Raw genomic sequence first — 15,946 nt, forward strand, 5'->3', positions numbered from 1 at the left:
ATTCATAAACAGTCTCCTTAGTTTGAACCTATATCGCAGTAATCCTTAATAACAGCAAGGGGATAGAGATGTTCTAGTTTTTCAGTCATTGTGTAGCAGATTGATTTACCATTAAAGTCAACATAATTTATGAATCCTCAGGGCCTAAATACCTCTAGGAAGGCCTTTATCAATATCCTACGCACTTACAGCACTGAGAAACTAAACTCTGAAACCTGTTAAGCTTGGCATAAAACAGCCAGCTTTACACATAGTTCTTGCCTAGATTTCCAATTTAAATGAACATAAGCCTAATCTTAAAACTTATTTTTAATATTTTAATCTGTTTTATAACCCCAGTCTTTCAATTTCTTTGTAAGAAGCAACCAAGTGGCTCACTCAGAAAATTTTTAGGACACTAACATTTTGATGAGTCTCTAAAAAGTCAACATTTGAATAGGTAACAGTATACTAGCCGTTTTGTATTCACTGTCAAAAGCTTACCTTTGAATCTATAAAAATTAAACCACTAGAGGATGGCTTGATAATCTATACTCAAGATGGCATTTCTTTCCCAACTATAGGCCTTCTCTCTAACCCAGGAAGCCTATGCTTACCCATAGCTCGAAGAAATTCCTCATAGAGTTCAAAGGTCATGAGAGGATTGGGCAAATCTCGAAGCCATTGTTTGAATACACTTGCAATGACGTGTATGTTATAGTCATCTAGATTTACACTCTCAGCATCTATTTAGAGACAAGAGTTAGATTAACAGAGCCAAAACATGCAAAGAGATTCAAATAATTCACTTTAGAAACTATCATCATTAAAGGAAGGCTTCATGTTTCTTTTTTTTTCTTTTTTTTTTTTTTTGAGATGGAGTTTCGCTCTTGTTGGCCAGGCTGGAGTGCAATGGTGTGATCTCAGCTCACCACAACCTCTGCCTCCCGAGTTCAAGTGATTCTCCTGCCTCAGCCTCCCGAGTAGCTGGGATTACAGGCATGCGCCGCCACGCTTAGCTAATTTTGTATTTTTAGTAGAGACAGGGTTTCTCCATGTTGATCAGGCTGGTCTCGAACTCCCAACCTCAGGTGATCCACCTGCCTTGGCCTCCCAAAGTGGAGGGATTACAGGCGTGAGCCACCATGCCCGGCCGGCTTCATGTTTCTTAATCAAACTGACTAACCTATTTTCCACAATGTAATTCCATGCTTTGGAACTGTGCTTCTAACTGTGGTGAAAGAATACGTCTTGTGTATTTGTTTTCCAAACCTGTTGTGGACTGAAGTGTGTAAAATAAAAGATCATGGCCAGGAGCAGTGGCTCATGACTGTAATCCCAGCACTTTGGGAGACTGAGACAGGCCGATTACTTGAGGCCAGGAGACAGAAAGCAGCCTGGCCAACGTGGTGAGACCTGTCTCTACTAAAAATATAAAAATTAGCTGGGTGTGGTGGCACATGCCTATAATCCCAGCTACTTGGGAGGCTGAGGCAGAATTGCTTGAACCCAGGAGACGGAGGTTGCAGTGAGCCAAGGTCACACCATTGTACTACAGCCTGGGCAACAGAGCAAGACTGTCTCTGAATGAATGAATGAATGAATGAATGAATGAATGAATGTTTTCGTGCTGAAGCACTGTTAAACTCCTATAAACGTCTCTACATGCTTGCTCTCAATTTCTGTACTTACCTGGTTATGGATTTGTCCACAGACCACACTTTGAGTAACAATGGTTTACATGACAAATGAAAAAACGCATACAGGACACTTTCTGAAAGTAAGGCTAATTTTAAGTCATTCTTAGAGATAAAAGGACAGTGATAACTGAGCTTAGAAAATGTAAAGGAAACACCTTCACCCGTTTCACTTATAAACTCCCTAAGGTTATACAGATTAGATGACTGGGTAAGATTCAGGATGATTGATTTTCACCTGTGCTATTTCAAGGTGTCAGAGACAAAGTCAGTAACTGCCTGTAAACCAAAGTAGACCAAGTCTCTTGTAGACGGAACCTCCTGCCTGAGTCTTACCAGTCATTGTTATTATTTTCATACTCAATTCATTTCTCATTGATTTGTTCATAAGAAACAGCATTGTACACAGGTTCTTGCCTACACAAGGACATGCTTTACTCTGTTTAGTTCAAAAAGATCTATTCCTTCCCAACAGTGGTAAAACGTAGAAGTTGAGAATGAAACCAGAGTCAGTCCCCTGCATGAATTCCAGTACTAAAACTACAGCTCTACAAAGATACATGCTCAACTCACTAATTATCAGTTTGAGTAACTGTCATCAATGTAGGCAGGCAAGAAGATGATACACAGGAAAGAGTACCCCTTGGAGTCAGAATAATAAAGAGAAAGGGGAAATAGATTATGAATTCAGAAGATCTGGGGTTAACTCCAATTTGGTCACTTATTGGTGATCAGTCTTTGGGCAAGATCCTCTGTAAGCCTCAGTTCCTTTTTCTGTAAATGGGGATAATAATATCCCTAATTCATAGGATTGTTGTGAATATTATAAAAACATTAGTACAGCACCTTGCATCATCATCAGCAGCTCATTATTTAATTTCCCTATACCTTAGTTTTTCTCTTTGTCAATCAGAGGTATCACAATCTTACTGAATTATTACAAAAATTAAATGAGATCTGTCCCAAGTGCAAATTATATGCTCAATATATGTCTGCTGAGTTGACCAAATGAAACCAAAGACTCTTTAGAAAGCCAAAAAATGATAACAAAGCATCACAGAAAAGAATGCATTCTTCTGGCTGCTAAGTAAAGGATTGACATGTAATGAAAACTTTAAGAGCATGAAAGGAACTATTTAAATAAAAGTATTTCATTATGATTTAGAGGGCACTATCTTACCTGTATCTAGACCCTGCCGAAGCTCCTTGATTTTATTAGTCGAACCAGACTTTCGATAAATACCTTCTGTATACAGTCCATGCATTTCAATGTAGTTTATGAGCTTTTCCACTACTAAAGGAACAGTTCGGTCTTCACTGGTCAAACGGGACAGTTCAACCCCAAATTGTCGAGATGACAGCTCTGGATCATACTAAATGAAAAATAATTTTTAGTTTCCAAATGCATTCAAACATCTTGAAACATGTTTAACCATTTCTTTACCAGGAGCTACTTTTTTATTTCTCTGAAGTTTTATGAGCATAGTTAGAAGAGTTGGGAGAAAGGGAATTATGTTTAAGTAAGTATAAATGAGGTATTAGTTTCAATCCTTTTCCACCAGAATCTCCAAAAGAAAATAATGGAGTGAAGAATGAAGGCAGTGGCAACGGGCTACAGCTTCTCCTATCAAAAAATTGCTTCAAAAGCAAAGGTGGGATTTGGGTGTGGGGAAAAGGGTTGGATTTTATATGCAAACACAGCTTGACCACCTACCAGATACCACTAGAAAATCTACTAATTTGATAAGAATTAGAGTTGTCAGCAAGTTCTTAAGCATAAGAATGCTTTGATGTTTATATAAACTTTACGGAAGTTTAACTGAAAAATGATTTCATAATTAAAGGCAGAGGTACACACAGATCAGCCCATGACTATTGTTACAGCTCTTTTGTATGGACTTGAATAGCGTATCTGATATCATACTTTATTTATTCATTCATTCATTCATTCATTCGAGACAGAGTCTCGCTCTGTCACCCAGGCTGGAGTGCAGCGATGCGATCTCAGCTCACTGCAACCTCCACCTCCCAGGTTCAAGCGATTCTCGTGCCTCAGCCTCCCAAGTAGCTGGGACTACAGGCACATGCCACCACGCCCAGCTGATGTTTGTAGTTTTAGTAGAGATGGAGTTTCATCATGTTGGCCAGGCTGGTCTCGAGCTCCTGACCTCAAGTGATCTGCCCGCCTTGGCCTTCCAAAGTGCTGGGATTACAGGCATGAACCACTGTGTCCAGCCAATATCATACTTTATTAACCTCTAGGTTACTTTATATCCTATGTGACTGCAACAGAACAGCTTACCCTTAAGATTATTTGAAGTAATTCACTGAAAAGAAAAATGGCAGGTATTATCTCTGAGACTGAAAATTGTTTTGCAAATCTGTCTTTCCTTCTCCTGCACCATTGTCCTTCCCTAACTATATATTCAATTTTCTCCTTTAACCTGCATCCAACCAGTTGCCAACTCAATCAGTTCATCCTCTTTATTGTTTCTTTTCTGTTCTAAGTGTCATCACCCCAGCTCAAAACTATATCACTAACCAATTAGACTATTTCAACAGTTTCTTGGCGAGTTTTCCGCATATTCATATGTCTCCTTTTAATATATTCTGTAGTATATATAATCTGTTTTATTATCCTCAAAAACCTTTAGTGGCTAATTAGTATATAGCAAACTAAAGTGCAAACATTCTTGAGTCTCATACTCAAGAACTTACTTGAACTGATTCTAATTTCTACTTTCCAGCCTTACATTCATACATTTGTCATTTATGTGTTAGGTACCAAGGAAACAAAATCAAGGCCTTCTGCTTAAGACTAGTAGTGTTAGGCCCGGCACAGTGGCTCACACCTGTAATCCCAGCATTTTGTGAGGCTGAGGTGGGTGGATCACCTAAGGTCAGGAGCTCAAGACCAGCCTGGCCAACATGGTGAAACCCCATTTCTACTAAAAATACAAAAATTAGCCAGGCATAGTGGCGGGCACCTGTAGTCCCAGCTACTCAGGAGGCTGAGGCAGGAGAATCACCTGAACACAGGAGGCAGAGGTTGCAGTGAGCCAAGATCACGCCACTGTACTCCAGCCTGGGCAACAAGGGCAAAACTCTGTCTCAAAAGAAAAAAAAAGAAAAAGACTAGTAGTGTTAGTGTGTGGAGATAAGTAAAATTATAAATAGATTTATTAAGTATTACGGAAACACAGAAGAGAGACAACTAGATCAGGAAAGACTGGGCTGGATAACAAACAACTAATGATCTTGAAAAGACCTGATGTTCAACCTTAGTGTTGGAAAGCAAGTAATAGATAAGTAAAGAAAGCAAGATCTTTTAGGCACAGGAAATATAAAACTACAAAGGTAGGCAGAGCAAAGTGGCTACGGAAATGAAGCTACCAGATAATTTTAAATAAAGGAATAATCAGTTTATTAGTTTTAGCAGTATTATCAGTATTATTTTGCATCATTCATGCATGTATCTACATGCTCTGCATTCCAGCTCTTAATCCTTAGAGTATTAATTTCATGTCTATTTTGACATACATTAAATTATCTTAATATCAGACAACATCTCTGAAAAGCATTTCCAAGTCTGAGGCAGAATAGGACACAATCTTGGAATATTTAGAGGATGCATATTAAAAGTTTTGCCTTGTCACTATGTGAACTTGGCTGGGTTATTTCAAATTTGCAACAGAAATACCTCCTTTCTACTTCAGAGGGTTGTTGTAGAGATTAAGTTGAACATACACAGCATGACAACCTGGTATACGTCAAATACTGAAAAAATTATTATAGAAATAGAATAGAATAAGGCTTGCTGTAATGATTAAATTTTAGCCAAATGTTTTCCTAATGCTGGGACACAGATGTGCAAATACATATTCTGTTTATTTAAATCTCTATGGCATTAGAAATGTTATGACTTGTGAAAGCAAAATAACAAAATACTTTTAGGTATTAAACAAAAACTTTAAAAATAACTTGATTTGAAACTAAGTACTCTAAAGCAAACATGCTAGAACATTCTATTTCTTGAAATGAAGAGACAAATTAATCTTACTATTTTCAATGGAAAAAAAAATTCTGAGTATTTTTGTAAAAATATATTTTTAAAGTTTTTGTTTCATAGTTATTTTTCATTTAAACTAACTTCAATGTGTATTTTAAATAAAATCTTTATTGAGCTGTGACATACACACATTGCAAGTTACAGCTTAACGGATTTTCACAAAGACCCAAATTAAGAAACAGAATATTACCAAGCAGTTTAAAATTCCCCCAGGTCCCTTCCAGCCACTATGCCCTTTACCCTTCACAAATAACCAGTATCTGTACTTCCGTCACTAAAAATTAGTTTTACCTGCTTTTGGATATTATATAAATGGAAAAACAGAGTATGTGCACCTTGAGTTAATCTATTTTTGAACTTTGTTTAAATGTACTACTCTTTTGTCTCTAGCTTTCAGTCAACATTATGTTTGTATCAATAGTTTTTTTTTTGCACTTTTTACATTTAGTGAATATTATTGATAGGTAAAAGTACATAAAAGTACATGGAAAAATAACAGTTTGAAAATGATGCAAAGCAAGTTAGAATACAATACCTAGGTAATTAATAATACAAAGGTATTATTAATTTTGCACCTGTTCTAATTTGCTCTATGACATACAACTGATAATTTTTAATTGATTTAACTTCTGACTTCCTTTTGAATACCTAGGGTCAAGATTTGATTTTAAGGCTTTAATGAAAATTGTTTTTTTCATAGATGTTTCTTTTTTTATTATAAGTTCTAGGGTACATATGCAGAACGTGCAGGTTTGTTACATAGGTATACACACGCCATGTTGGTTTGCTGCACCCATCAACTCGTCATTTACATTAGGTGTTTCTCCTAATGCTATCCCTCCCCGAGGCCCTCACCCCGACAGGCCCCAGTGTGTGATTTTCCCAACCCTGTGTCCAGGTGTTCTCATTGTTCAATTCCCACCTATGAGTGAGAACATGTGGTGTTTGGTTTTTTGTACTTGTGATAGTTTGCTGAGAATGATTGTTTCCAGCTTCATCCATGTCCCTGCAAAGGACATGAATTCCTTTTTTTGTGGCTGCATAGTATTCCATGGTGCATATGTGCCACATTTTCTTAATCCAGTCTATCATTGATGGACATATGGGTTGGTTCCAAGTCTTTGCTATTGTGAATACTGCCGCAATAAACATACGTGGGCATGTGTCTTTATAGTAGTATGTTTTATAATCCTTTGGGTATATACCCAGGAATGGGATTGCTGGGTCAAATGGTATTTCTAGTTCTAGATCCTTGAGGAATTGCCACACTGTTTTCCACAATGGTTGAACTAATTTACACTCCCATCAACAGTGTAAAAGCATTCCTATTTCTCCACATCCTCTCGAGCATCTGTTGTTTCCTGACTTTTTAATGATCACCATTCTAACAGGCATGAGATGGTATCTCATTGTAGTTTTGACTTGCATTTCTCTGATGACCAGTGATGATGAGCATTTTTTCATGTGTCTGTTGGCTGCATAAATGTCTTCTTTTGAGAAGTGTCTGTTCATATCCTTTGCCCACTTTTTGGTGGGGTTACTTTTTTCTTGTAAATTTGCTTAAGTTCTTTGTAGATTCTGGATATTAGCCCTTTGTCAGATGGGCAGATTGCAAAATTTTTCTCTCATTCTGTAGGTTGCCTGTTCACTCTGATGGTAGTTTCTTTTGCTGTGTAGAAGCTCTTTAGTTTAATTAGATCTCATTTGTCTAGTATGGCTTTTGTTGCCATTGCTTTTGGTGTTTTAGTCATGAAGTCTTTGCCAATGCCTATGTCCTGAATGGTATTGCCTAGGTTTTCTTCTAGGGTTCTTATGGTTTTAGGTCTAACATTTAAGTCTTCAATCCATCTTGAATTAATTTTTGTTTAAGGTGTAAGGAAGGGATCCAGTTTCAGCTTTCTACATATGGCTAGCCAGTTTTCCCAGCACCATTTATTAAATAGAGAGTCCTTTCCCCATTTCTTGTTTTTGTTAGGTTTGTCAAAGATCAGATGGTTGTAGATGTGTGGTGTTATTTCTGAGGGCTCTGTTCTGTTCCATTGGTCTATATAACTGTTTTGATACCAGTACCATGCTGTTTTGGTTACCATAGCCTTGTAGTATAGTTTGAAGTCAGGTAGCATGATGCCTCCAGCTTTGTTCTTTTGGCTTAGGATTGTCTTGGCAATGCGGGCTCTTTTTTGGTTCCATATGAACTTTAAAGTAGTTTTTTCCAGTTCTGTGAAGAAAGTCATTGGTAGCTTGACGGAGATGGCATTGAATCTATAAATTACCTTGGGCAGTATGGCCATTTTCATGATATTGATTCTTCCTATTCATGAGCATGGAATGTTCTTCCATTTGTTTGTGTCCTCTCTTATTTCGTTGAGCAGTGGTTAGTAGTTCTCCTTGAAGAGGTCCTTCACATCCCTTGTAAGTTGGATTCCTAGGTGTTTTATTCTCTTTGAAGCAATTGTGAATGGGAGTTCACTCATGATTTGGCTCTCTGTTTGTCTGTTATTGGTGTATAGGAATGCTTGTGATTTTTGCACCTGGATTTTGTATCCTGAGACATTGCTGAAGTTGCTTATCAGCTTAAGGAGATTTTGGGCTGAGACGATGGGGTTTTCTAAACACACAATCATGTCATCTGCAAACAGGGACAATTTGACTTCCTCTTTTCCTAACTGAATACCCTTTATTTCTTTCTCCTGCCTGATTGCCCTGGACAGGATTTCCAACACTATGTTGAATAGGAGTGGTGAGAGAGGGCATCCCCGTCTTGTGTCAGTTTTCAAAGGGAATGCTTCCAGTTTTTGCCCATTCAGTATAATATTGGCTGTGGGTTTGTCATAAATAGCTCCTATTATTTTGAGATGTGTCCCATCAATACCTAATTTATTGAGAGTTTTTAGCATGAAGGGCTGTTGAATTTTGTCAAAGGCCTTTTCTGCATCTATTGAGATAATCATGTGGTTTTTGTGTTTGGTTCTGCTTATATGATGGAGTATGTTTATTGATTTGTGTATATTGAACCAGCCTTGTGTCCCAGGGATGAAGCTGACTTCATCATGGTGAATAAGTTTTTGATGTGCTGCTGGATTCAGTTTGCCTGTATTTTATTGAGGATTTTCACATCAATGCTCCTCAGGGATATTGGTCTAAAATTCTCTTTTTTGTTGTGTCTCTGCCAGACTTTGGTATCAGGATGATGCTGGTCTCACAAAATGAGTTAGGGAGGATTCTCTCTTTTTCTATTGATTGGAATAGTTTCAGAAGGAATGGTACCAGCTCCTCCTTGTACCTCTGGTAGAATTCGGCTGTGAATCCACCTGGTCTGGGACTTTTTTTGGTTGGTAGGATATTAATTATTGCCTCAATTTCAGAGCCTATTATTGATCTATTCAGAGATTCAACTTCTTCCTGGTTTAGTCTTGGGAGGGTGTATGTGTCCAGGAATTTGTCCATTTCTTCTGGATTTTCTAGTTTATTTGCATAGACGTGTTTATAGTATTCTCTGATGGTAGTTTGTATTTCTGTAGGATCGGTGGTGATACGCCTTTATCATTTTTTATTGCATCTATTTGATTCTTCTCTCTTTTCTTCTTTATTAGTCTTGCTAGCAGTCTATCAATTTTGTTGATGTTTTCAAAAAACCAGCTCCTGGATTCATTGATTTTTTGAAGGGTTTTTTGTGTCTCTATCTCCTTCAGTTCTGCTCTGATATTAGTTATTTCTTGCCTTCTGCTAGCTTTTGAATTTGTTTGCTCTTGCTTCTCTAGTTCTTTCAATTGTGATGTTAGATCTTTCCTGCTTTCTCTTATGGGCATTTAGTGCTATAAATTTCCCTCTACATACTGCTTTAAATGTGTCCCAGAGATTCTGGTATGTTGTGTCTTTGTTCTCATTGATTTCAAAGAACATTTTTATTTCTGCCTTCATTTCGTTATCTACCCAGTAGTCATTCAGGGGCAGATTGTTCAGTTTCCATGTAGTTGTGCAGTTTTGAGTGAGTTTCTTAATCCTGAGTTCTAATTTAATTTCACTGTGGTCTGAGAGACAGTTTGCTGTGATTTCTGTTGTTTTACATTTGCTGAGGAGTGCTTTACTTCCAATTATGTGGTCAATTTTAGAATAAGTGTGATGTGGTGCTGAGAAGAATGTATATTCTGTTGATTTGGGGTGCAGAGTTCTGTAGATGTCTATTAGGTCTGCTTGGTGCAGAGCTGAGTTCAAGTCCTGGATATCCTTGTTAACCTTCTGTCTCATTGATCTAATATTGACAGTGTGGTGTTACAGTCTCCCATTATTATTGTGTGGAAGTCTAAGTCTCTTTGTAGGTCTCTTAGGACTTGCTTTATGAATCTAGGTGCTCCTGTATTGGGTGCATATATATTTAGGATAGTCAGCTCTTCTAGTTGAATTGTTCCCTTTACCATCATGTAATGGCCTTGTCTCTTTTGATCTTTGTTGGTTTAAAGTCTGTTTTATCAGAGACTAGGATTGCAACCCCTGCTTTTTTCTGCTTTCCATTTGCTTGGTAGATCTTCCTCCATCCCTTTATTTTGAGCCTATGTGTGTCTCTGCACGTGAGATGGGTCTCCTGAATACAGCACACTGATGGGTCTTGAGTCTATCCAAATTGCTAGTCTGTGTCTTTTAATCGGGGCATTTAGCCCGTTTACATTTAAGGTTAATATTGTTATGTGTGAATCTGATCCTGTCATTATGATGTTAGCTGGTTATTTTGCCCATTAATTGATGCAGTTTCTTCATAGCATCGATGGTCTTTACAGTTCGGCATGTTTTTGCAGTGGCTGGTACCAGTTATTCCTTTCCATGTTTAGTGCTTCCTTTAGGAGCTCTTGTAAGGCAGGTCTGGTGGTGACAAAATCCCTCAGCATTTGCTTGTCTGTAAAGGATTTTATTTCTCCTTCACTTATGAAGCTTAGTTTGGCTGGATATGAAATTCTGGGTTGAAAAATTCTTTTCTTTAAGGATGTTGAATATTGGCCCCCACTCTCTTCTGGCTTATAGGGTTTATGCAGAGAGATCTGCTGTTAGTCTGATTGGCTTCCCTTTGTGGGTAACCCAACCTTTCTCTCTGGCTGCCCTTAATACTTTTTCCTTCATTTCAACCTTGGTGAATCTGACAATTATGTGTCTTGGGGTTGCTCTTCTTGAGGAGTATCTTTGTGGTATTCTGTGTATTTCCTGAATTTGAATGTTGGCCTGCCTTGCTAGGTTGGGGAAGTTCTCCTGGATAATATCCTGAAGAGTGTTTTCCAACTTGGTTCCATTCTCCCTGTCACTTTCAGTACACCAGTCAAACGTAGATTTGGTCTTTTCACAAAGTCCCATATTTCTTGGAGGCTTTGTTCCTTTCTTTTCATTCTTTTTTCTCTAATCTTGTCTTCTCGCTTTATTTCATTAATTTGATCTTCAATCACTGATATCCTTTCTTCCACTTGATCAAATCGGCTATTGAAGCTTGTGCATGCATCATGAAGTTCTCGTGCCACAGTTTTCAGCTCCATCAGGTCATTTAAGGTCTTCTCTACACTGTTTATTCTAGTTAGCCATTCATCTAACCTTTTCTCAAGGTTTTTAGCTTCCTTGCAATGGGTTAGAACATCCTCCCGTAGCTCGGAGAAGTTTGTTGTTACCGACCTTATGAAGCCTACTTCTGTCAACTTGTGAAAGTGATTCTCCATCTAGCTTTGTTCCATTGCTGGCAAGGAGCTGCGATCCTTTGGAAGAGAAGAGGCGCTCTGGTTTTCAGAATTTTCAGCTTTTCTGCTCTGGTTTCTCCCCATCTTTGTGGTTTTATCTACCTTTGGTCTTTGATGATGGTGACCTACAGATGGGGTTTTGGTGTGGATGTCTTTTTTGTTGATGTTGATGCTATTCCTTTCTGTTTGTTAGTTTTCCTTCTAACAGTCAGGTCCCTCAGCTGCAGGTCTGTTGGAGTTTGCTGGAGGTCCACTCCAGACCCTGTTTGCCTGGGTATCACCAGTGGAGGCTGCAGAACAGCAAATATTGCTGCCTGATCTTTCCTCTGGAAGCTTCATCCCAGAAGGGCACCCGCCTGTATGAGGTGTCTGTCGGCCCCTACTGGGAGGTGTCTCCCAGTTAGGTTACACGGGGGTCAGGAACCCACTTGAGGAGGCAGTATGTCCATTCTCAGAGCTCAAACACCATGCTGGGAGAACCACTGCTCTCCTCAGAGCTGCCAGACAGGGACGTTTAAGTCTGCAGAAGTTTCTGCTGCCGTTTGTTTAGCTATGCCCTGTCCACAGAGGTGGAGTCTATAGAGGCAGTAGGCCTCACTGAGCTGTGGTGGGCTCCACCCAGTTCGAGCTTCCCAGCCACTTTGTTTACCTACTCAAGCCTCAGCAATGGTGGACGCCCCTCCCCCTGCCAGGCTGCAGCCTCGCAGGTCTATCTCAGACTGCTGCGCTAGCAGTGAGCAAGGCTCTGTGGGTGTGGGACCCGCCGAGCCAGGCACGGGAGAGAATCTCCTGGTCTGCCGGTTGCTAAGACTGTGGGAAAAGTGTAGTATTTGGGCGGAAGTGTCCTATTTTTCCAGGTACAGTCTGTCACAGCTTCCCTTGGCTAGGAAAGGGAAATCCCCCGACCCCTTGCGCTTCCCGGGTGAGGTGACGCCCCGCCCTTCTTCGGCTCGCCCTCCGTGGGCTGCACCCACTGTCCGGCCAGTCCCAGTGAGATGAACCAGGTACCTCAGCTGGAAATGCAGAAATCACCCATCTTCTGCATGAGTATCAATAGTTTAATTTCATTACTATACTTTATTCCATTATATAAAGACACTATGTTTTATTTATTCATTCTACTGCTAATAGACACTTATGTTTCTTCTAAGTTTTGGTATATTTCATATAATGTTCATATTGTCCTTTGGCACAAATAAATATGTATATCTGCTGGGTATATATCTTGCAGGGGTATTGATGAGTCATGAGAAATGCTTATGCTTAAAAGGTTTGATAGATAATACGAAATAATTTAAAGAGTGTTTAGCCCAACCTACACTCCTACCAGCAATGTATTAAAAGTTTTGTTTTCCATTTAGTCATTCAAATGAGTATATAATATATCTCACTGTGTTTTAATTTGCATGTCCCTGATGATTAGTGATGCTGAAGACCTTTTGTATGTTACTGGTTATTTGGAAATCAGTTTTGGCCAGGTGCAGTGGTTCATGACTGTAATCCCAACACTTTGGGAGGACTAGGGAGACAAATTGCTTGAGCCCAGGAGTTCAAGTCCAGCCTGGGCAATGTGGTGAAACTCTGTTTCTACTATTCTACTAAGAATACAAAAAAATTAGCCGGGCATGGTGGTGCACACCTGTAGTCCCAGCAACTGAGGAGGGTGAGGTGGGAGAAACCACTTGAGCCCAAGTAGTCAAGGCTGCAGTGAGCCAAGATTATACCACTACACTCCAGCCTGGACAACAACAGGAGTGGGACCCTGTCTCCTGTCTAAAAAAAAAAAAAAGAAAAAAAAAGGAAAAGAAAAGAAAAAGAGAAATCCACTTTTGTGAAGTACATTTGGTCAGTTTTTTACGGAGATGAAAACTGTCTTTGCTACTGATCTGTGGGTGCTTTTTATATATTTTACATCCAAGCTCTCTCTCTATACATATCCATCCATATACATATATCTCTCTTCCATTCTGTGATTTTTTGAATGATGAATGAGTTTTGAATTTTACCCAATACTTTTCCTGTATTTATTGAGATGACTGTTCTTTTATTTGTACAATGTAGTAAATCATTCATTAATTTTTGAATGGTAAATCGACCTTGAATTTATGGAAAGAGGTATTATCATTTTTATAGCTCACTGGATTCAATGTATTAATATTTTGTTTAAGACTTTTACATCTATGCTTATGAGATATGACTTGCAATTTTCTGTTATTACAGTATCCTAAATTTATGTTTGACTTGAAGGTTTCCCTGTCCTCATAAGCCAAGTTGGGAAAAAAAGTTATGATACATTCTTTTACCATTTCTCTGAAAGAGTTTATAAAAAGATTTGTGTTATTTCTTCCTTAAATATGTGGAAGTATTCAATGGTGAAATCTGGGCCTGGAGATATCTTTGTGAGATTTTAAACTACAAATTCTATTTTAATAGACTTTAATCAGATTTCCTACTTCTTCTTGAGTTAGTTTAACTAAGTTGTATTTTCAAAGAAGTTTGTCCAATTGATCTAAATTATCAAATTTACTGGTATCAATTTATCCATAATAGCCTTTTTTTTTTTTTTAAGACGGAGTCTTGCTCTGTCACCCAGGCTGAAGTGCAGTGGCGCAGTCTTGGCTCACTGCAACCTCTGCCTCCCAGGTTCAAGCGATTCTCCTGCCGCAGCCTCCCGAGTAGCTGGGAGTACAGGTGCATGCCACCATGTCTGGCTAATTTTTTGTGTTTTAGTAGAGATGGGGTTTCACTGTGGTTAGCCAGGATGGTCTTGATCTCCTGACCTTGTGATCTGCCCGCCTCGGGGTATCCTTTTAATCTGTGCAGTATCTGCAGTGATATGCACATTTTTATTCTTGATATTGACAATTTCTGTTTTTGAAAAAAAAAATTTTCTTTATTATTCTTGCTTGTTTACTTATTTTCTTAAGTCTTTTCCAGGAGCCAAAATTTGGCATTATAGATTTTCCTCTGTTGTACAAATGATCTTGATTTCATTTATTTCTTTATTATTGTCTTCCTTCCCCTGTCTTGAGGTTTAATTTGCTGGGTTTTTGGAGGTTTTTCCTACCTTCTTGAGATGAAAGTTAAGATCATTTCCAGACATGTTCACTTTCTAATGTATGCACTTAAAAGCTAAGGCACAATTTTAACTGTACTCCATATCTTTTGTTATATCATACGTATTACCATTTAGTTCAAAATGTTTTTCCATTTTTATAGTAATTTAGAAATATGCTGCTTAATTTCTAAACATTTGAGAATTGTCCACTTATCTTTTTGTTCATTTACAGCTCAATTCCACTGTGGTCAGAGAACATACTATCAATATTTTCAATCCTTTGAAATTTATAGGAACTAGCTCCATGGTCCAGCATGTGATTAATTTTATCAAATGTTTCGCATGCACTGGAAAAGAATGTGCATTTAGCAGTTGTAGGACGCAGAGTTCAATATATGCCAATTACATCAAGTTTTTATCATCTGCATCCTTCTAAATTTGTCTGCCAGATACTGAAACTAAATATTAGAGGCTTATAATGTTAGAATTTTTATATTTCCCTGATGGTTTGACCCTTCATTATGACACACCTTTATCTGAAGTGATGCTTCTTGCCTTAAAGTACACTTTATAACATCTTTCTATTGGTTATTCTTTGCATGCTATCTATTTCTATCCTTTTGCTTTCAATCTTTCTATAGTTTTATATTTAAGTATGTCTCTTATGAATATCATATCACTGAGATTTTTCGATTGATTTTAACTTAGTCTCCCATTTGGAGCATTTACCCTTTTAACATTTAATGTAATCACCAATATATTTCAATTTATATCTGTCAATCTGCTATTATTTTTTCTCTGTCAACCTGTTTTGTGTTTTTCTCTAATTTCTTGCCATCTTTTATAATACATTAATAAACTACTTTTGTTTTTCCACTTTGTTTTTAAGTTATATATTCTTTTACTTTGGTGGTTACTTTAGCAAATATTCACAAAATATTTCAATCTAATATATTTTTTGCATGTCTACCAGTTTCCACATGACACAGAGACCTCAGAATATTTTGACTTCACTTAACCAACTGTTTTTGTGTTGCTGTCATGCATTTTAATTCTATATACACTTTAAGCCCCACAAGACATTATGACTGTTTTCAGCCACTATACATTTATATTTATACATATTATTTACTCTTTCTATTGCTCTTCATTCCTTCCTATATTTCTGTTTCCATCTGAGACCATTTTCCTTCTTCCCGGAGAACCTCCTTTAGTATTTCTTTTAGTGCAGGTCTGCTGATGACAAATTCTGGTGCAGGTCTGCTGCTGAGTTTTTGTTTGAAAATGTCTTCACGACACTTTCACTTTTGAAGGGTATTTTCACTGGGTACAGAATTCTGGGTTGTCTTTATTTTTCCACTAAAAGATAACAAGTCACTGTTTTCTTGGCTTCCATCACTTCTGCCCAGAAGTCAGCTGTCAATTGTCAAGC

General features: G+C 38.1%; 1 protein-coding gene across 24 annotated transcripts in view; it reads right to left on the reverse strand.

Moving 5' to 3' along the window:
• The window catches only part of MYO9A (myosin IXA), a 307,532-nt gene that overhangs the window by 29,194 nt on the left and 262,392 nt on the right, over positions 1-15,946 (reverse strand). For all 24 annotated transcript variants that reach the window (XM_055363670.2, XM_055363662.2, XM_055363671.2 and 21 more), the window contains 2 exons: positions 2,857-3,049; positions 597-725 (listed from right to left, as the gene is read on the reverse strand). In XM_055363670.2, the coding sequence (XP_055219645.2) occupies positions 597-725; positions 2,857-3,049 (322 nt within the window). The remainder of the gene's footprint in view (positions 1-596; positions 726-2,856; positions 3,050-15,946) is intronic.

Source organism: Gorilla gorilla, chromosome 16 (genome assembly GCF_029281585.2).
Source record: "Gorilla gorilla gorilla isolate KB3781 chromosome 16, NHGRI_mGorGor1-v2.1_pri, whole genome shotgun sequence".
Classification (NCBI taxonomy): domain Eukaryota; kingdom Metazoa; phylum Chordata; class Mammalia; order Primates; family Hominidae; genus Gorilla; species Gorilla gorilla.